Consider the following 22,759-nt stretch of genomic DNA (forward strand, 5'->3'; position numbering starts at 1 on the left):
AAAAACTATTTGTCTTGGGTTCATTTGTTATAATCCTAAAGTTGTAAAGCGTAGATTTGAAACTTTCCCCAGTAAAAAATTTATTATTTTAACTAAAAATGCACTCCTTCACTCAGAATTGTTTATTATTTAATAATCAATAAAAAATATAAATATGTAATGTGAAGTATGAACATCGTACATATCACAATTATACTTATATTATCATATTATACCATCAAACTTGTATGGTAATCTCGAAGAATTAAAATATTCCAACGATACTTAGTTTTACTCACGATGTAGGTAAAATTGTATCTACATCGTGGTTTTACAACTATTTACTTATGATAGATGAAGTGATACCGAATTGCCAACACTAAATATATTCTAGAAAATATTATCATTTATCATTAACACGTTCAAGGGACCGCAGTCGACAAATGTTGTGTATATCATTATGGGTATATTATTTGATAGGTTATAGACGTACTGTTTCAATATTTATATGTGGTTATTCAGTTGGATGTCGTGATTTCGATGGTATATTTAGATTTTGCGTAGCTAGTTAGTAGTTTTAGCTATTTTTAATTAATTTTCCCCGAAAGATGACGACGGCGATGTCGATTACGCGGCTGTGCTATTTCTGATAATATTAAATATATTAATATCATATTATTATTTTCGTTGTTACTATAATATTCTGACGAAATAGAATTAGTTTATTGTAATAATCTACAGGGTGTATCTTGCTCGGATGTATAATAACAATAAGTGTATATTTATGTTCGCAGACTATGGTATACCAATATTCATATTTTTATTATTTACACACCGTTTATTATATATTATTTAATTTGATTCCCATTTGTCTACGACAAAATTATTACTATGTGGTTAAACATATTATTTGTAAAACACATCAAAATTTCGAGAACGTATTTCCTTTATTGATCCATGGCGCGCTGAAACGGTGTCAACCGATGGCGTCGCGGCTCAGTTTTGGAGCGGAAACACACAATAATATGCATTATGCGCTTCATAAATACTGTGGCACTCAACGTGTTAAAAATAACTATTTTTTTCATTATTTGAGGAACGGAAATTTTCTTTCGAGTTCCTTAAAAATAGGAACTCTTTCCCGTTCCTATATTTTAAATAGAACGCGTTCCGAGCTTTGTTCCTATAAAAGGAACGAGTTCCTTCCCAACACTGAATTGGCCTATTATCAAACATAAATGTAGGAACATTATAATATGTGTTCTCTAGTGGGTTTTTTACGTTATTTTGATTTTTAAGGGAGTTATGAACATGTAAAATATTATGATTTTTAAATGCTCATAATTTATGGTCATAAATCACATAAAAATTATAACATTATATGAGGGCACGACAACTTAAAGTATAAAATATAAAATATAAAAACAATTTATATAATTTTATTTTATTATTTTAAATATCAAATAACACTGGTTAGGTAGGTATAAAATTAAAGAAAAATGCATGACAACAGAGTGAATAAAATATTAACACTGTAAATAAAGTTAATTCATAAATAATATTTTAACAAAAATAATTTATAAAACATAAAATAAAATAATATATTTATTAATACATAAATCCAGTAGTTGTTTCAAAATAATTATATCAGGTATGTCATTTTAATAGAGGAATGCAACATTTTCATTTTGAAAAAAAAGCTAAATTATGAATTTAAAAAATATCATTAAATTTTGCTAATTGAATTTGAGAATTGTGTTAATGTTACTCATTTAGTATTATTAAAGCATTGATTTATGTACTGGTAACACATATGGAGGTAATCTGTTATTTAAAAAATTGTAGTAAAATTCAATAAATAATACCTGAGAGGTCATGAGGAGTATAGCTTTCTTTGGCATAATACAAGAGCATGAAATTTGTGTGATTATAATTAGGAATTATGATACCTTATCTACAGTAACCTTTGAATATCAGCTTATTAATTACTATTTATTACAAATAGGCAATAACACTAGATCATTATAGCACCACATGGTCACATTTCAAAATACAATTAATAGTATTTTCGAAAACGACTGAAATATAAATTTTTGTAATAATAAGAACAATAAAATATCAGTAGGTATTTGAGTAAAGATAATTAAAAATGTCAAGTTTGGTAATACCAATATCTTAAAGATACAAAATAAAACCTTTTCAGTGAGCATATACAGGCATACAGCTGTAGAATAGACATGGATATGGATAAATCTTTCAGAATGTTTAGACAGTGAAAATTTAAGAATGATATCCATGTAGAATATCAAAAAATAATAAATTAGTCACAAGATTTAAAATCTCTTACTAACTTGACAAAATGTGTTTAAAAGAAATATGTATGCTAAAGCAAAATGTCAATGGATATAATTTGTCTTGTGAATTCACTTTCATAAAACTAATCTTAAATTACAAGAAAATCTGTAAAAATAATTAACATTAAAATAATTAAATCTATAAATTGTGTTAATATTTAAAGAGGGTGAATAAATGAAGTGTCTCTACCTAGTACAACAAATAATTAAAAATAATAATTATTGAAAATAAGAAATATTCAGAATAAAAAAAAATTTTTTTTTTGGAAATGTGGATTAAAAATTATTATAATATTATTAATGTTTTTGTATGCATTTAGGTGAAATATTTAATGTATTATCAAAGTATGAAATAAAAAACTTTGGTAACAATCCAGTTGGTTTAGAATATAATATACTAATTTTCTATCAAACATAATATAATTTGTAATTAATATAGTTTAGTGTAATGATGTAATATAAGTATAAAATCTACAAAAAGTTTCTATATTTTTAATATGGAAAGTAATTAAATGTATTGGATATTCGGTTGAATCAATATTATTATATAATGATTTGTTGTTGTATTTACACTCTTTTTTTCCTCACCGGACCTAGATGTAAAGTGTTAGTTTAGTAATAGTATTAAGTATTGTAAAAGATGAGTATTGAGTTGCCATGTTAGTATAAAAATGGTATTATTTAAGAGGTATACAAGTCAATATGATTGTATGTTTATTGTTTACACATTATACAATGAGAACTAAGAAGACAAACTAATTAAAGTAATGTATACAATGTAAGATAAAAATAATTAATATTTTGAATACCTTAGCAATATTGTTGTACAAAAATTATATTATTGTTAATACTTTGGTCTTGTTGAATTAGTAAATAAAATAAATTAAGTGACAAGATATACTCAAACTAATTTCAATTCAAAAAATCAGTCTCAGGGGTTAAGCAAAATAATGCAGTTTTATATCAAAATTATTATTATAAATTGTTGTTAGCTTATTGATTATAATTTACAATTATATAAGTATAAAAATATTAAAATACACTCTACAAATTTAACACATTGTAAATTCTGTTTCCTTAAGACCCTCAATAAAACATAGATATTGAAATCGAAGCAACTCAATCATGATACTATGCGCCGCATGCCACACTCTGTACAAAATTTAATATCAACAATTGGATATTTGAATCCACATTCATGACAAAACTTAGCAGCTTTCAGCAGTGTAAGATAATTTTCTTTAGTCACCTCTTCAGTTTTTCTGTTCAAGCTGATAAAAAAAAAAAAATAATAATTAATAATATATTATTACAATAATACGTTTAAATTAACATAATTTTTATAATATAAAAACTATATAATTATGAATAATATGCAAAAATCTTCACTACATAAACAAAAAAGAACTTTATTAAGTTATAAAATGAATAGATTATTTTTCGTAAAAAGTTGTTAAAAATTATTAATAACAAAAATAAACTCAATTAATCATTTAATTGATAATGTAGTACTAGGTGATATTTTATAAACTATAACTAATAGGTAGTGTTTAGTGATTAATGAGTTATTCGATTTGATAATTTATAATAATATGTGTTATTAGGTGTCATTTTGAGTGATTTTTTATATTTCAATTATTTACTTAAAACAAACACACAATCTGGTAAACATATTATTTACTGTAGTTACAGATTCCAAAAGTACAATACACTTTATTAAAATGAAAAAAAAAATTATTTTTTGTAAATACTTATGATTAGTCAAAAAAATGACATAATCATTTTGCTTAGCTAAGTAATATTTTGTTTTTCATTAAAAAAAATTGATTATCCAATATTGTATTCTTACTCGGTGTTCATATCCAGACCAAATAGGCAAAACCATAATCAAATGTGTGTTATAATGTGCTATAATTATCAAATATGTTAATAATTTTAATGTGTTAACTACCCGTGTTAGGCTGATTTTGGCTAAAACCAGTAAGTGTTGGATTCCAAATGAAACCCGTTCAAACCGTGCAAGTACCCGATGACAATTGAAAAACCTTTGATTGCTCGCCTTACCTTCCGTAAGCTGAATCAGCACTGCTATTGGAATTAATCCCATTGATCATACTTAGGGCAGAGGTTCTATTCAAAGATGGTGATACTATATCATCGTCATCTGTTATTTTCAATAAGTTTTCAAATTCTGACACAGATTTTAAAAGTTCTTGTTCTGCCAAATCAAAATTGAGATTTGATTTATTTTTTTCATTATCACCATAAAGCATATTTTCAATAGCTATATGTTTTTTATGATTATGAGAGATGCTTCGTTTTGTAGGACTTTTTGGATGATCTGTACCTCGCACTATAGCGCTTTGAGTTTTATTATTAAAATCAGCTGATTCAATACTAACAATAGAACACAAACTTAAATTGCTTAGATTGTGTAGTGGATGATTGTTCAGATTAGTGTCAGAGTGAAATTCATTGGGAAATGTGTTTTCAATATTATCTGGAGATGATACTAAAGGAGAAACTGGTGAATATTTAACGAATGCAGATGTTGGAGACATTTGAAGATTCTCAATATTATCAGATAGGGTACAATTTAATGGATTTTTTAGACCAATGTCAATTATGTCAATGTCTAGATCCAGCTCTTTCATTTGTTTTTCAGCTGATTTAAATGGATCGTAGCCATCCAAATGAGGGTCGTAAATATCCAAATGAGGTTGGCTAAAACAATAAAATTCACAATGTATTGATATTTTACAATAATTAAAATAAAATGTTTTCAATAAGCTGCATTGATTATAAAGTATAAATATTGAAAAATAAAATGTTAAGAATTTTATAAGAAATAATAGTTATGACTTCCATGTGTTACTCATACATTTAAAGCATGGATTACTACTTTAACTGATTGTTAAGTGCATAAATATAATCCCACATCATTAAAACAATAAAAATACAAGCTATAAAATTTAAAAATTTAGCCTTTTAAACATTTATTGTCATGTTAACCAACAACAGCTAGCTAAATTAATAACCTTGGAAATTAATATACAACTTGTTTAATTTCAGATCTTAATTTATTCTACTAAATTATTTATTGACACTAATAATTTCAATATTTTTTTTCAAGTTCTGATAATATTTATTAAAGTTATGTTAAAAATGTCAACTTAATATTGATTGTATTTTAACTTTTAAGGAAATTAAGAAGGGCAATTTAACATAAGTGATGACATTAAAGTGACTTGTGTGTGTCTATAATCTGTGCTTAATTGTTTTCAGTTGATATTTCTTAGAAATGTCTTGAGTTATAACAGTATAGGCTCTCATAGTACCACCCTTAGTGATTTATATTCAACATCAATTAACTTACACACGCACAGGCATTGTCAATAATATTTAATTAGATAAACTTTTTCATTTTAAAAAAGTGGCAGTTTGACCAAAAAGCCAGACAAAACTGAAGAGAAATTTGGATTGAATGATTTCAATTTTTAAAACTGATTTTAATTAATTAATAAGTTTACTAGGTTATTATACAAGCAATTTTGAATGTTCATTTTTTGCAGCTGTGACATCAATAAAAACAAATATGGTATATTTTAATTATATTATTTATCATGACACTAACAATATTCAGAATATTAAAAATCAACACAATTCAAAAATAGTTAACTTGTTAGTCAACCATAATCCTTTAACTAAATTAAAATTCATCAAACAAAATTTCTCCAGTCTTGTCTGGCTTTTTGGTCTAAATGCCATTTTTATATCATCAACTGCAGCCCCCTTAGCGTAATTTTTTTAAAAATTACTCATTTATAATCTGTGCATGACATAAATACAATGAGTAAATGGCATTGTATAAAAAACAAAACAGGAGGGGATGGTGCGTACTGATCACACTAAATTAATCATTTTATACTAAGTTAGCAAGAAGACAATTATTACAGTAATATGTTAATTTTTAAATTATAAAATAGAAAAAATTATTTTAGTTAGATATTTAAAAAAAATTTGTAATTTAAATTCAAATAAAAAAGGTACCTACGCTTTGGTTTGAACCAATTTTAAAAATAAGTGTAATATTCAGTTCTCGAATCATTGAAAATAATCTGAATTAAATTCAAGATCATCCAGGTGAAATATTTAGTGTTTCTTTAAATTATAATCACACATTCACACTATATATTATTTAAGATAAAAACTTGTTTTCATATCAAAATTCTTTTTATTTAAGTAGATTCAATATAATTTTTTATTTATTTAGTAAGTATACATAAATATTAAATACTTCTTATCATCACAAAGCCTCAATATAATAGTTTTAAAAAAAATATTTTAAGAAATTTTAGGGGTTAGAATCAAATTTGTTTAGAATTCTGTACACAATAGGTATTACCATAGGAATTTTGATATTTTATAACATCAGCTACAATCTTGGATTTTTATTGGTTTCTTAAGATCTTTGAAGTAGGTATCCTACTAAGTATTATTCATTATTAAATTTTGATAAATAAAATAATAATCAATGTGGCATAATATGTTATATTTAAATTATTTATTATTATTATCTTTTACAATACAATTATTTTTGAACCGTTATAAACTAGTTTCTGAATAAATTTAATACAAAACTCTTAATATCTTGTCACCTAGGCGAACCTAATAATTTGTGTTTAGAAATATAATCCATTATTCTATGTTTAATGTTGAAATAACTTGGAAAAGTTAAATAATAGTTAAGATATTAAGCATTTTATAGAACCCAACAATTGGTTTCATTTCTTGTTGTCCAATTGTTTTACTTACCAAGCTGTTTTTCTTCTTTGGCATTCATTGTATTTGACTAATAGTCATTGTGAATTGTATATTTTATTTTTACATTGGATGGTTTTTTTTTTTGAGAGAGTGTGTACTCAGTAGCTAAAGGGAGTAGTATTATTTTAAGGTTTTTAGATTGATATTTTAGTCCTATTTATTTTTTTATTTTCAATACTTTACAATTTTCAATGAATACTAGGTATACAATAATGTAGACATTAAAATGTGCATGTGTCTTTAAATAATTTTAGAATTCAACTTCAATTAAGTATGTAATAATATGACATTTTGATTTTCAATATTTTGTATACAAATTCATAATTCTGCATACAATTATTCACTTGTATGATTTCTGTAAAAGTAACCTTGCTAAAAATATTAAATACTATTTTTTTTCTATTTATAGAATGAAACACAACATTTTGTAAATATGTATTTATGAATCTAAATGATGAACGATTTAATTGCCAATCAATTCACAGCTTATTTAAACATTTATATACATTATACTTTCCACTCACGACTTTGATATTTTTTTTTTGTCAAAATTATTGATTCCTTGTTTTATGCGATTTTGAGAACTAAGGATGTAAGCAGATTCTGATTTCTTCATAACTGATTCATTTTTTGGATCTGGCTTTTGGGGCAGGTACATTGCATTTCTATCCCCAGAAGAATAACACTCCATTAATATAAAAATTACAAGCATATTTTACAAAATAACCTTACCCATAATGACGACTTTTTGATACTTGGTCTTTCTTTTTCACTACTGTTGGCAGTTGACGTGGGATATTAGCTATAAAAATTAATTTAATATAATTGTTATATCTTATTTTTGTTTTAATTACATTTACTATCTTCTACATTCTAACAATATTAATGTTTATGTCCTATAGTATTATATCATATTTTTTGCAGAATAAATGTAAAGTATAAACTACATTATAATGTAATGGTATTTTTTTTGGATATAAAATTGAGTTCTATAATTAACACTGTGCCTTTCATCAAAATAACATATGTGTTTTAGAAAAGTTAACTTACAGCCAAATAAAGGGAGAGATTATAAATACAGATATCTAAATATAAATAATACAATGGGTTCTCCTAAACTCACTTGAGGAAACAAATTATTTAAATAGCTATCTAGTCTATACTAATATTATAATTTATAGTTCTTGAATAACATCCAACAGTAAGAAATTTTTTTATTCTGTCTCATTTCCATTAAATAATATTAATATTAAACATACCTACATTAGAATACTTTAATTAAACTAAATTAAACAAACCATATCTTTTAGTAATGTCTATTTATGAATACAATTTTTTTTTAATGTAAGCAGCAGGTAATTCTAAAAATAAAAAACATACTTGCCATAAAGTAGAGATAAAGTATATGATTAGAATTGATTAAAAAAATTCAAAAATGGTAGGTAACTATATGTATGACTTAAAAATATATAGTTTGTAGGTAAAAAACTAAAAATACTTACATACAATATTTCTATTTGGCGGGGTTATTTTTTTAATAGCTTTTAATGGTTGAATCACTTTTATTGGTACACTTGAAACATCTCGAGTACAAGTTTTAATTTTTGGAGAATACTTCTCTTTAGTAACTGTACGCTGTGACTTAAGTGGAGGAGCACGGTACTGAAAATAGAAATAAATTACAAATTCTCAATAATAAACAAATCATTGTCAATAAAACATTTTTATTTAATTCAATAAAAATTAAGAACTAAAAATAGGTACCTAATATACTTTTAATTAAATATACTAACTTTTGTTCTTGCTTCAAGTCGTTCTTTAGCTACTTGACTTATCACTGGTGCAGTAGATATTCGTTGAGCTTTTTCTCTGCAAAATTCTACATGTCGATCATACGATTTGGGTCCAAAATTTCGTGCACAATGTGGACACTCTTCAGAGTCAACAGGTTTGGTCGGTATAAGTTTATCATAGACTTTTTCACCTCGTGCTGCTTTTACAGCTCTAACAAGCTCTTCATGCTTTGCTTTCCAGTTATTTTTTGACTTTTCTATGGCAATATAAGCATCTTGAGCCTTTTTCATATGTGGTAAATATGCTGCCATCTCAGTACCTTGTCTACGCTGTTTAGATGAATCAAATGGTACCTTACGTTTTTTTGCATTTTTTTGACATATATTTGAGTGGCGTTGTAATAAACTTGGACGGAATGAACGATTGCATATTATGCATGGTAACAACTCAATAATTTCATTTTCTTTTGGAAATCCTATAAAAAGAATAATAAAAATAAAAAATAAATTTTGAGATAGGTAAATATGAATAAAAACATATAAATATACAGGGTGATCCAACAAGTATGCTCACCCCCCTTTTTTCTTTAATAATTAAGTTTTTCAAAATCTGATTTTTGGAATCATTAAATTTACTCAAAAACCATACTTTCATATTCTTGAGATTTTTTGTGCCACTTAAGGAGTGTCCTTTGGCGATACGAACCTTTGTTTTTCAAATGAGGGCCCCACTTTTTTTCTTTAAATTAAGAATTTAGAGGATAATTTTTTTGAGAATTTTGATGTATCGAAATCAAAATTCGAAGGAGTGGTTTCCTAGTTATTGGACAATTTTGGACTTAGGAATCCTAAGTTAGGATAATAGTCCATAATAGGGATATGCTTATACAGTTATACACATGGAATAAGAAAAATAATTAAACAAATCAAGAAGGATTTTACTTGCTATTTACCTAAGTGTTTGATTAAAAAAATATAAAATGACGAATTATTTTATATTCTGTGTATAGACTATAGAATAGAAAACAATGTATACTGTATAAGCATATCCTTCTTCCCTATTATAAACTATATTATCCTTAGCAAAAAATGTGTAATAACTAGAAAACTACTGATTCAAATTTTGATTTCAATAGCAGGATCAAAATTCTCAAAAAAATTATCCGCTAAATAATTTACAGTGAAAAAGTGGGGTCCCCATTTGAAAAACAAAAGTTTATATAGCCACAGGACACTCATTAAGTGGTATAAAAAAATCTCAAGAATATGAAAATATGGTCTTTGAGTACCTATATAATTTAAAGATTCCAAAAATCAGATTTTGAAAAACTTCATTATTAAAGAAAAAAAGAGGGGTACTTGTTGGATCACCCTGTATATTTACCTATATTAGGTTTACAACTTATACAGATATTGAAATAAATAATAATCTAATTTAGTGATTACTTCAAACTGAGGTTTATGCACAAACAATATGATTTTTAGTGATCAATGCCATAAAGGTATTTTTCAGGAATAAAGTAGGTTAACTATAATATTAAATAAAGGGAAAAATAGGTAAAGACCGAATTAAAGACTTAATGATTAAATATATAAAAAATATTAAAATAGGTTGTAAATCAGTAAAAGTATTGAACTAAACAGTTGGAACAGTGGAACACTACTTATTAATGTACTAGGTGTAGGTATAATATTCAAATGCCTACAAAAAATATATAGGTACGTATGGTTTTATTTCATATTTGAAATTATTAATAAAATAAGATTGATATAATAATAATATTATATTTAATATGAGATTGATCACTAAAAAGGAGTATATAAGTCTCCCTCCCTGTCATATTTAAATATAAAATTAATACACTCCACTAAAAAAAAAAATATTGTAAGATAGACGGAAATCACTTAGAAAATATGGAAATATTAAATGATTATAAAAACATTTGAGATGACTAGTTAGAGCCCTATATAAAGGGACACGGTTTTTTTCTTAGTTAAAGAAAGTTAAAAATTTTGTGGTAAACAAGACGTCCATGCTTTAAGAAAAAATATTCAACTATAGACATTTCTATTCAATATTCATAGATTTTTTGTTTTAGAAAATAAGTTAATAAATTAATTAATTTGGTTACATACCTAGGGTGCATTATAAAGTACAATTATTAATGGGAAAAAGGTAGAATGAAGATGTTAAAAGATTTCAGAGAAATTTAACTATTAAGTAGTAAAATAGGTATACCTAACTAATGATTAGTAATATAGGTACTCAATTAATAGAACAATTATTTTTCTATTCTAATGTTTAAAAATGCAATACTGGAAATCATAAGAAACTTAACATATTTTATTTATCATAGTAATGCCTGTTTATAATATTTTAAAGCATAATAGGTTATTTATTTATTTAGGTTAAGTAGGAATTAGGGACTTATTACCTATAATATTATTATTATAACAGATATTATAAGTTAATATATTTTTTAACTATGTCTTATACATGTTGTTAAAATTATGTTTAAAACCTACCTAATACATGTTGTGGCTAGCCACAAAACATTGGAGGATTTCTCTAGTGTTAGTCCGAGTACCTCCACAATGTATAAGATTATTGAATTACAACATAGATAGTAACATATTAACACACCAAATAAGTACCTAATAGAATAGTCTCATGCAAATAAATCAATAAAATAGTTTTCAACTTCTTTGTTTAGCTTCTTATCAGATTTTGTACGTCAATATTTTGTTAGGAATACAAACTACAAAATTATGTATATAGAAACAAGTTAAAAAGCAAGACAATAATTAAATAAAACAAATAAAAACGGACAGAAAAATAAAAGATATTAGGTAGATACTAATATAATAATCGTATCTACCTAGAGGTAGATCACAGGGACTTCAAGCAAACACAATATAATAATAACCTACGTGTCGAATACAAACAGAATAGATGAGCAGTAGATAATGTAGATCTAGATACTGCCCGAAATCGACCTTGGATTTTTTTCATCTCAGTATGATTAATCAATAACTGTCTAGAAAAAATCATAATAATAACAAAAATAACAATATATGAGTACCTAAAATTGAAAAACGGTTGGGTAGCACTAGGTAGAAAGAACTATGTTATGGTATTTTAACTTTACAAAGGGTAAAAATGTAAAATGTCCAGTAGCAGACATTTTTATGGGTTGTCATAATATTAAAATAAAAATGTGCAAAATGTACCTTCGTCATAATGCGCTTGATCCATTTTTGGAAAGTGGATTTCGCGAAGGATGGTAACAACAAAACAACGAACCACTCGTCTATAATATTACGTAGGTAGCACACACACCTGAGCAGGTAGGTAGGTAGCAGTAGGTACGGCTGTATCATGTACAGTATAAAAATATCAGTTATTGTTACAATCGTCCGAATCACCGACGGCTAAGAGAATGTTACGTTCGAAAAAACAGCGTTCTATAACTTAGCAACAAGACGGGATGGTTGTTACTATAATAATATCACAATAATTATATCGTTGTATCTACGAGTGTCACGCGGGGGCGGAAAACAATCGATACGACAACGGCGAACCGTGTAGGACGACGCAGCGTACCGACTAACGAACCGTTCGCACGACCACGTTTTGCCGTCGATAAACAAAATGTTATAATCGGCGGTGAAATCATACAAGCAATTTATGTTTTTGTCTTTAACACTACAGTCACTATTTCAGCACAATAATATTATTTTCAATTTAGTATTTACTTCTTACGATGTGATGCACGTAGCGAGTAGCGACGGCACGAAACGCACGGTAACATTTCATTAACTGAAGAACACTGAACAGAGCACAGAAGTGAATTGTGAATGAGTGATGAGTGATGAAGAGTGGAAATAACTTTATCCGTTTATCACTGGTATACTCTACTATCATTATTTATTTAGTGGTGATAACTCTTATAATGATAAGGACGACAGATTACAAAGTACCACAACTGTGGTACTACCAGAATTGTAAGATCAAAGATACACAGATTTCAATAGGTAAATATAGACATCTGTGCTTTAGTGCTTATATGTATAGTTGTATAGGACCATGGTATATTTAGATCAAGTACAAAAACGTAAATAGATGATTAAAATAATATTCTATGACAGATTATATTATTATTTTATTATATTAATATAATCTGTGATTCTATCGTGGAATAGAAAATATATTTTATTTACATTCATAAATCGAATACACGGACGTATAAGCAGTGTAAAGTGTTGGGTAGTGGGTAGTAACTAGTAACGTAACCAAAATAACAAATTACTGTCACGTAATAACTTTTTCAGTAACACAGCAGTAATTTCATTACATTTTACTTGGAGTAACGCAATTATAACAAAATTAATTTTTAAAAGTAATTTCTATGAAGTAAGTAACGCACGTCATTAAGATAATAGTTTTGAATGTACCTATTACAAAAACAAGCCGACTAGTATAGTAACGTGATAAAAGTTATTTTAGGAAACGCAAATGTAATTTAATAATAAAAATATTTAAATTAACAAGTAACATAATGTCATTACATTTTAAAAGTAATTTACCCAACATTGCGTAAAAGCTATACTTCTGTAATATTATTGAAAAAACAAATAAATTAACCTTATACATTCTAGGCACATCATTTGCTTCGTATAATAAAAAACCAAAAAATGAAACTTTAATTTTTCATTTTAGATTCTGAGAGGAGCGATGGATTGATCTTACAATGATGTGTGTTTTTATTTTTGTGTCTATCATCGAGGTTTCGGTCAGTAAAAATGCTTCGATTTTTTTCAACAGCGACTTTTCTGGTAGGAAAGTGAATATAGTTACTGCATTTGGGAGCTCAACATTTAAAATTCCCAATAGTTTCAAAATGTTGTCAAGAGAAACAAACAAACAATTAAGGAGAAACAGGAATTCTTATGCAAAACTAGTTTTCGAAAAAATCAATTTTGGTATTTAGTGTAACTCTAAAAAAAATGACCGTAGTTGCATGAATTTTTCACTGAATGTTTGTGTTAGCATTTTCTATACACCGTATCTACAATTTTTAAAATATTTTGACTCATGTTGAACTATTTATTGAAATGTGGAACTTTCGATTATTATTTCTTTTTTTAAACTAATGTCGATAAAAAATATATTGCTCTATCAAAAAACTTGTAAATATATAACTAAATTTACACCATATGTTTATTTCATCAATTCATATACTTGATACAATTTTCAAAATATTTTAAAAAGACTCTTAATGTATTGTTACAAAAGCAGTTGAAAAATATTAAAAATACATAGGCACGATTTTTTTTTATAAGAATTTAAAGTTCAAATTTTGACAACTACATTCAAAATTTACAAATAATTTTATAGTCAAACATTTTTAAATTGTCAACGTTTATATCGACCTTGATTCTTTCACTCAGAAATCAACCTTTTTATTCAAGTACTAATACCTATATTTTTTTTATACTTATTATTTTGTTTCATTACTTCATTAGTTATGGATAGGTAGTCATTATTATTACGACTGACTGCAAGTTGTGCCTGTGTACCTAATTTTAAAAGTTTATTTGATAATATCGCCAATATTGTCATATTGATAAGTTTTTGTGTATTTGTTTAGGTGTAGGGAAATTCGCCGGAAAATTATTTTCAACATATCATACACACCCGCCCAGCATAAATTGTTGATGCATTTAATAATACATTATTAGGGCAATTTTTAAGATTGTGGCATTTCTTTAAGGACATTTTTCTTATTATTTAGGGCAATAAAGGCCATTTCGTAGTAATAAGTATATAGGGACCTATCTACCAATACAAAAACATAAAAATTGGCAATTTACTTTGTTCTTAAAATTAATAAAATGTTAATAGGTTATTAAAGTTAAAGAGTAAATCCACATCATAATAATTCATAAGCATAACATTTGAAAAATAAAAACAACTTTTATCCAGCGAATATTGTTTCAAACGAGATTAGTTAATTTTAACAAGTAATTCAAAAAGGATTAATTATGTACTTGAAACTTTCCACTATTATACTTGTATCATTCTGAGACCAAAAGGAAAATAATATCGTGGTTTCCCGCTAACGAGTAACGTAAATCATATTACACGGCGGTCGGTCGCCTCGTTCGTAGAATTGGTAGGTACCTATACAATGACGACCGCGATCCACTTTAGAGTTTAGGGATCAAAATGTCCAAAAGAAAGAGATATTCTGGGGCAAGTATAATTGTAAGAAAAATATTATCTGTATAGATAGTATTAACTATAAATATATAATACACATTATAATAATATACATTAACCTACAGTAAAAATCCAAAAACCCCATCACCAGTCAAAATTTAAAAATAAATACATAATCACAATATAGCAGAACAAAATTTACTCGAATTAATATACCATAGTGAATATCTATAGCAATTTACTGTAAATGAATACTATTTTCCAACTTGTGTATTTTAGATACTGAGTGGATTCATGAATTTATTGATTTAAGGTACAATATTCTGTGCTTTTTTTTCTAATGTTTAGATTCTGATAAGTAAATTTATTCATTTTACAATGAAAATTTGGTGTTAATACACTTAAAGTAGGTAATCAAAAAAATGATAAGATTTTAACTTAAGTTTTGATGGGAAAGTGAAATTAGTAGAAAGGTAAAAATTTTAAATTCACAGCAGTTTTCAGAAGCGTTGGGAAAACCAAAAAAAAAATATATGAAAAAACTATTAGGAAACCTAGTTTTTGACTAATTTGAATTTGATCTTAGGGTGTAACTCGAAAACAAATTACAGTAGATACTTGAAAATGTCATCGAATGTTTATTTTATCATTTTCTATTGCATACAATCTTCAAAATATTATGTTAACTGTTATTAATCTATTTATAGGGATAAGAAATTTTCAATATTTTTTTTAATAATAATAAAATATTATTTGGTCAAAAATCTTGAAAATTTAATACAAGTTCCTCATAAATTTTTATAATAACAGTTTAAAAATACAAAACATTAAAAATTAAAATTAAATATTATTTTTATATAAGCATTTAAAGTTGTGATATTGATGAAATTCATTAAAATCACGAAAATTCGCAAATTATTTTATGGCTAAAAAGTTATGTTATGTTCAATTTGTATAGCTAAAGATTGAAAATTTAAAACAATATGTTTCTTATACTTTTTTTATACTGTAACTCATAGCCGTGCGCATGGTTGGCTTACTTTGCTATAGCCACACCTGAGACTTTTTTTTAAAGTAAGTACCTTACATAGGCTCAACTAGGGGGAACTTGGGGGCCTAATCCCCCTCCCAATATTAATTTTAACTCCCCTTGTCATAAATTCCTAGCCCCACCAACAGAACCTAGATGTTTTAACTTTAATTTTAAATATCGTTTTTTTATTTATTAATATCTTGGAAAAATGTTTATTTTTTTTGGTTATTAAACTTTATTATGTAATAAAATTTTTTGGGACTGGTGCTCATTGATAATAAATATATCCTCATTTATCACATACCATGGGTGTGCTGGAAAAACGCAACAAAGTCATTTGACAACCATCAAAAGACAAAAGCGCATAATTATAGTTCAAAATCAATGTTAAGTTAATAGTTGGAAATTCAATAGATGTTATACTAGTGATGAAAGTAAAAAATTACAAATTAGCCAAAGAGATAATGAGCCTCTTAAGAATAGAGATTTTTTCAAAGACTTGTTGATACAATAATACTGTAAGCAAAAACTGGAAAACGGTTTCAAGTCAAAATGTTAATACTTTTAACAAAGAGTTAATTAATTTATTATTGAAATACCACCCAATTTATAAAAAACATATTTTACTCTGACACCGTATTCAAAATGATATAATTTTGGCTCTTAACAACTCTTTTCGGAAAAAATTGTCAGTTACTAAAGTTACTTGACAAAGAAAAAAAATATTTCAGTTATAGCCGATGAAAGTAGCAATATAGGACATCATGAACAAATGTCCATAGTTGTTTGATATTTTGATTCAAATTTAAATCAACCATTAGAACACTTTGTTTGCAAAGGCTTACTTCAGTCGATGCACGATCTATATTTAATAGCATAAATAATGTGTTAATAAATAAATTAGGCTTAAGTTGGTCTTCTGTCATTGCAGTGTGCTTTGATGGTGTGACCACTATGTCAAGGTATAACAATGAAGTTCAAACCAAATGCAAAGAACAACATAATTCGCTAATATATATCCACTGCTATGCACATTGTTTGAATTTATTTTTGGTCGATTCTATTGGTAGAAAGAATCGTGTAGTTAGGTTAATAAATCTTAATATTAATTCACACAACGTTTGTACTATTTGTACTGTTTATCAGTTTTTATAGTACATTTTATTTCTACTTCCTTATGTTTTGTATTTCTATCTTATTTTTTTTTCCAAGACGGAGTTCTATAAGGGGATGCGTGATCAAAAAAAATAAAAGCCACACCTGAAACAGGAGTCGGCGCACTCCCATGCAGTAACTGCAAATCTAAAAATTATATAAACATGGTTTTTTAAAAAAAATATACTAAATATTAATTATTTATTCAATTTTAGACGAAATTTAATGTATTTAAATGAAGAATAACGATTTTAATTTTTTTTTTTTAAATTATTATTTGTGAGTAGGTACTTGAAACTTTTATTGTATATCGAATGCAATTTCTGTATTCTCCTAAAATTAATCCAACCTACTGTTTTACTTTTCACTAATAGTAAAATCAATTACTACAATAGTAATACACCTAATAAATTATAATATAATATAGAGGTAATTTTTAATCAACTCAGAAATGGTCACACGAAACTCACACAGGGACATCTTATGGCAAAGGCAAATCCAACCCTATGTCCAACATGTAATACAAACTAGTCCAACAAGCATATAATGTCCCAACTTCAATGAAGCCAGAAAAGCCTTCAGCATCCTGGACAACTTGTATGAAGCAATTGGTGCATTCTCGAACCTTCAAAACATAATTTCATATTTAAAAAAATCTATTTGTAAAATAGTATATAATCTTTAATGTTAAAATGAACACATGTAAGCTAATAACCTGTGTAGTTACTAGTTGATGTTTAATCGATAAAGAAATATATATAAATTATAAATATATAAAGTAATAGTAATAAAATATATATAAATGCTTATAGTAATACAGGATGACATATCATCTCAGCTCAGAATCGTTTTTAGTACACAATGATTTGTTATTGACTTCATATTTAACTCGTCCATTACTGTGACCTACTCAATGACTAGATGCACTCTACACCCCTAACTTATTATTATATCAGTACCTGTACAATACTTGTCCCACTTGTTTTCATATTTTATATATTTTATAATATAATATTAGACATAATACCGACATAATATATTTATATCGGTATCTTATGTGATTGGTTCTCAAAATACTTTTGGCCAATGTGAAGAATATACAGAACATTTGGTTTTAATCACCGGAAATTCTAATAGGTATAAGGTGTCATACTATCATATACAAGCGTAACGTCATTAATTTAGAGAATAGAGAGTATACGCAAAAAAAAATATAGTGAAGTGAGTATGCACCATATACCCCCGCATACTTCCCAATACACCACTGATCATCTACCAGTAGCCAGCAGGTATTAAGAAGGTACATGGTTAGGTATCGAACAAATAATTAATAATTACAATTAACATTTTCAAAAACACTGTGAAACAAATACCAAGATATGCATACATCAACACAACGGCGGTAAAGGCCAATGGAACTATTTATGGGTTTTGTACTTGTACTGCACTTGTAAATGTAAAGCGGCAGAATACATTTTAACTTAATAAAAATTATGATTTTTTATTTTGGTTGTGTTTTTTTGTTTCGAAGAGATCGTTATTAGAGTGAAAGCATCAATAAAGACATAAAGTGTTCTATAGAAATAAAAAAAAACACAAAATAAATTGAGATACAGACAATAAAGAGGTTCATGTAACTGATATTACAATTATTGTAAACAATATTGTTTATGTATAAACCTTAGTCTGTAATACTGTATGTCTGTATAATATAAAAATGATAGATAGGATTATAGGAAGTATACTTATAAAATGAGAAATAAATTTCTGAAAACTTAAAAAGGAAGCAATATAGTTATCTTAAAGACTTAAAACAATGATTTTGTCGCAGCATGAATATTGAGCATAATATTTAGTCCCTTAATATTACAGTAAGTATTTATGTATCCATTTAGCACTGGGATTGAAATTAATTTTACATTTTTATTGTACTAATTATGATTTCTAACTACTAGAAAGCTGTTATTGTTCCCGCGACTGTGTAACAGGCCTAAAAAACGAAATGTTAGCTATTTGTTATTACCTATACGTACAAACAATATTATAGACCTATCACTTGTCAACTAGGTATAGTTGAGTTTTAAATTAAAATAATTTTTTTTTAAATTTTAAATTGATATAAGTACATCATTGTAAAACAATTACATATTATTTTGATATAAATTATTTAATTCAATTTTATTAAATTTCAATGTACATTTTGGAAATCATTAAAAAAATATTTGATTTTTACATCGCTTTTTATTTCTTAGATGATTTTTAACAATTTTCATCGATATTTAAAATCGATTATTTCAAGCCCTGAATTTTTGCATAGCATCATCAGTTACTGTGGTCTTGAACATTAATTTATGACTGCAGCTATACGCACCGAAACTAATATGTTTTCGAGACCTTTTTCAATAATGATTTTAACAAAAGTTTATTCTAGTTTCATAAATAGTAACAATTGTACCTAGTATCTATAATAATATAGGTAGTCTATACTTATATAGTACGGTTACAACTTAAAAGTGTGCAATTATTAAGTTATTTATTATTATTACATCGTTATGTCAGTCAACAGAAATAAAAAAATATAATCCAAATGACAATCGAAAATGTATTATGCCTTGACTATAATTTAATCATCACATATTACATGCATGATGTACAGGATAAGTATAAATCTCGTATTAATGGTAAACGAATGGGTAAATGGTAAATGTATTGATAATTGCTGAATTAGTCTTAAACTAAATAGTATCAATAATATTATCAGAACAGATGTAATTTAATTTCAATTAAGTTATTTCGTTTGCAGAAATGTGACGATTTACTGGTGACTTCAGTATCCATATTATTATATATGGTGATTTTGAATAAATTATTGAAATTTATAACTTATATGTACCCAAGATTAATGATATTGTTTTTATTAATGCATTTGACGAAATTAGTGGTGGAGGCTGACCCTTAGCAAAGCACAAAATATGCAATATTGTTACTTCCCCACGATATAATACCTAAAATTTATAGATACCTACCTACTCCAGATAATAAGTTTTACTAAAAGTATTAGCTCTTCGAATTATTGAAAGTATTAAATATGTTTAACCATTAATATTATAGTAGCCAGTAGGTATTATGTTAGTTGTTTTATCTTTCTTGATGGTCGTATAAATGATTGGTGATACAATATGAAAGAATTTATCGTTAAAACAATTCATGAACAATAGTCTTAGATTCATAGCTATGTGATAGTAATATGTTAGTTTGATAATGATTTAACAAAATATTTGTGTTTGGAAACTTAAATATTGTTCGAGTACCTAGTTAGAGTCATGCTAACTTATGACTGTAAGGACTAAGAATTATGACCTATTATAATAATCGATTATTAAAACGTTGATTACAAAAAATATCGGTAGTCTCTGCCTGATAAAATAGAATAAATTGTATTTATGTTCCCTCTTGAAAAGTTTCCAGATCTACGGCTGACTGTATCACGTATTATAACACGAACATCCGTAATGTTCAAATTATCCAGATAATGTATACCTACAATTTTTTAAGTATTCGTCTTCGCACACATTACCCTTGAATGCATTATGCACACCCAAATTGTGGACAAGGCGTACATTAACAACTATGATAATATATGAATAAATAAAATAAGGTAATAATTCTAATAGTAGGTAATAAAAATACTTGACAAATCATGCTTATCAAAATCTCACTCTCGAAGGTTTTTTCGTTTAATATTATTTCAAAGGATAACCATGGATTAGGATAATCAAGGTTTACTGTAATAAAGATATATCTATCTATATACTTTGAAGTACATAATTTGACAATTTATGGTATTTATATTATCGATAGGTACTCAAGTTTTCAAACTATTCCAATCAATATCATTAAAACTGAAAGGTAATAATAATGATCAACTATATCATGAAATGCCCAATGTTCTATTGTAATGATAATGCCTTGAGAGTTGTGACAGTATATTAAAGGTACTATGTGAATTGTGATTGATGGGTATTGAAAAAAACAATACAGTCCGTTCTCTGAGTATGTTTTTGTCCATACATTTTATTAAACTAAAAATATATATTTTTTCATGTTTTGCCATTTATTTAAGTAAGCCTACTTTCTTATAAGTTTTTCATATCCCAATAAAAAAAAACCATTAAAAATACTGTAAATTAATTTTTTTTAAGTCTTTAAAGTAAATTTTTTTTTAAAAATTCGTCCAAATTACGAAAATAAGTAAGCTTTATTGAACTTAAAAATGTACAATATTTTTAAATATAATAATTGAAGCTTGACGATTGGGAACAGTAATAATATATGATATGAATATGAAATAGAAAGTAATATTATAATAATTAATAATATAATAAATGCTATGTTTTAAAAAATTAATTTTACCTACCATATTAATAATAGTAAAATAAATTATCTAATAATAATATTAAATATATATTATAAAATGTACCTAGTAATATGGGCTGACAGACCGTGCTCGCTCAGAGTCGTTTTTCGTATGCAATGATTTATCATTCAGTTCAAATTTAACACATCCATTACAGTGACCTACTCAATGACGAGGTACACCTGCTATATAACAGAGCGACTTCTCCAGTTTTTTTCTACATTCGACGATGTAAAAATAAAACATTTTTATGTAGGTACTATAGAAGTAGTAAAATATAAAACATAAGTTAACGATTTAGAACACTCGTGAGTGTAATGAACGACATTTTCCGTGCAACTAAAATATAGTTGACATTCTTAGATTAATAGGTATTTTATTTTATGATTTTTAAGTAATTATAGTACCTACTGATTAGATGTTTGTTCTTTATTTTTAATACATTGATAAGTCATTACATATTTGATATAATATTTATACAATGTGAGTCTGTATTATCACATATTACTATATTATGGTACCTAGTTACGTCCCAATTGTTTAATGGTATATTGGTATGCCTTCATAAAAAAGACGTACATATAGATAATAATATGAAATAAAATACCAAAAAAAAAAAAATGAAAAAAAATACACAATATAAATAAAAACAGTAGGTACATATATAAAAATTTAAAAATCAAAAAAATCATAACAATGCCGAAATAAATAGTTAAAATAGAAATTATTGCAAAGCATATTAATTGTTCTAAATAACTAAATATATATTTAAATAATGTACAGTTCTTTACGCGATCTTACATTTTTGTTCGATTTTAAATCAAGTGACATTATTTAAAGTTGTTCTGAATAATGTGAGTGATATGTTCCAGTTGATGTATGCTGTTTTATTAATATTGAATGTGTGTGCATGTGAGGCATGACTTGATTGACGTTAATGTTTGGATTCCATTATCAATTAATTCATGACAAATCCGTGTC

General features: G+C 26.3%; 1 protein-coding gene across 8 annotated transcripts; it reads right to left on the bottom strand.

The window, feature by feature from the left end:
• Positions 1–2,789: 2,789 nt before the first annotated feature.
• LOC111032985 lies at positions 2,790–12,890 on the bottom strand. 8 transcript variants are annotated; one of them, XM_022313520.1, is made up of 8 exons: positions 12,707–12,849; positions 11,882–11,988; positions 8,951–9,426; positions 8,660–8,819; positions 7,890–7,959; positions 7,682–7,822; positions 4,398–5,057; positions 2,790–3,604 (listed from the first exon to the last, which is right to left on the bottom strand). In XM_022313520.1, exons 1-8 carry the CDS (start codon positions 12,760–12,762, stop codon positions 3,457–3,459), a joined length of 1,818 nt encoding a protein of 605 aa, XP_022169212.1. In that variant the 5' UTR covers positions 12,763–12,849; the 3' UTR covers positions 2,790–3,456. The 8 variants fall into 8 exon arrangements, 7 of the variants coding, with proteins under 7 accessions (XP_022169212.1, XP_022169242.1, XP_022169194.1 ...); XM_022313550.1 differs by having other exon boundaries at positions 11,897–11,984; positions 12,182–12,822; XM_022313502.1 differs by having other exon boundaries at positions 11,882–11,984; positions 12,182–12,822.
• Between the last annotated feature and the right edge of the window lie 9,869 nt (positions 12,891–22,759).

The sequence above is a fragment of the Myzus persicae genome, unplaced genomic scaffold, assembly GCF_001856785.1.
Source record: "Myzus persicae strain clone G006 unplaced genomic scaffold, MPER_G0061.0, whole genome shotgun sequence".
In the NCBI taxonomy this organism is placed as follows: Eukaryota; Metazoa; Arthropoda; class Insecta; order Hemiptera; family Aphididae; genus Myzus; species Myzus persicae.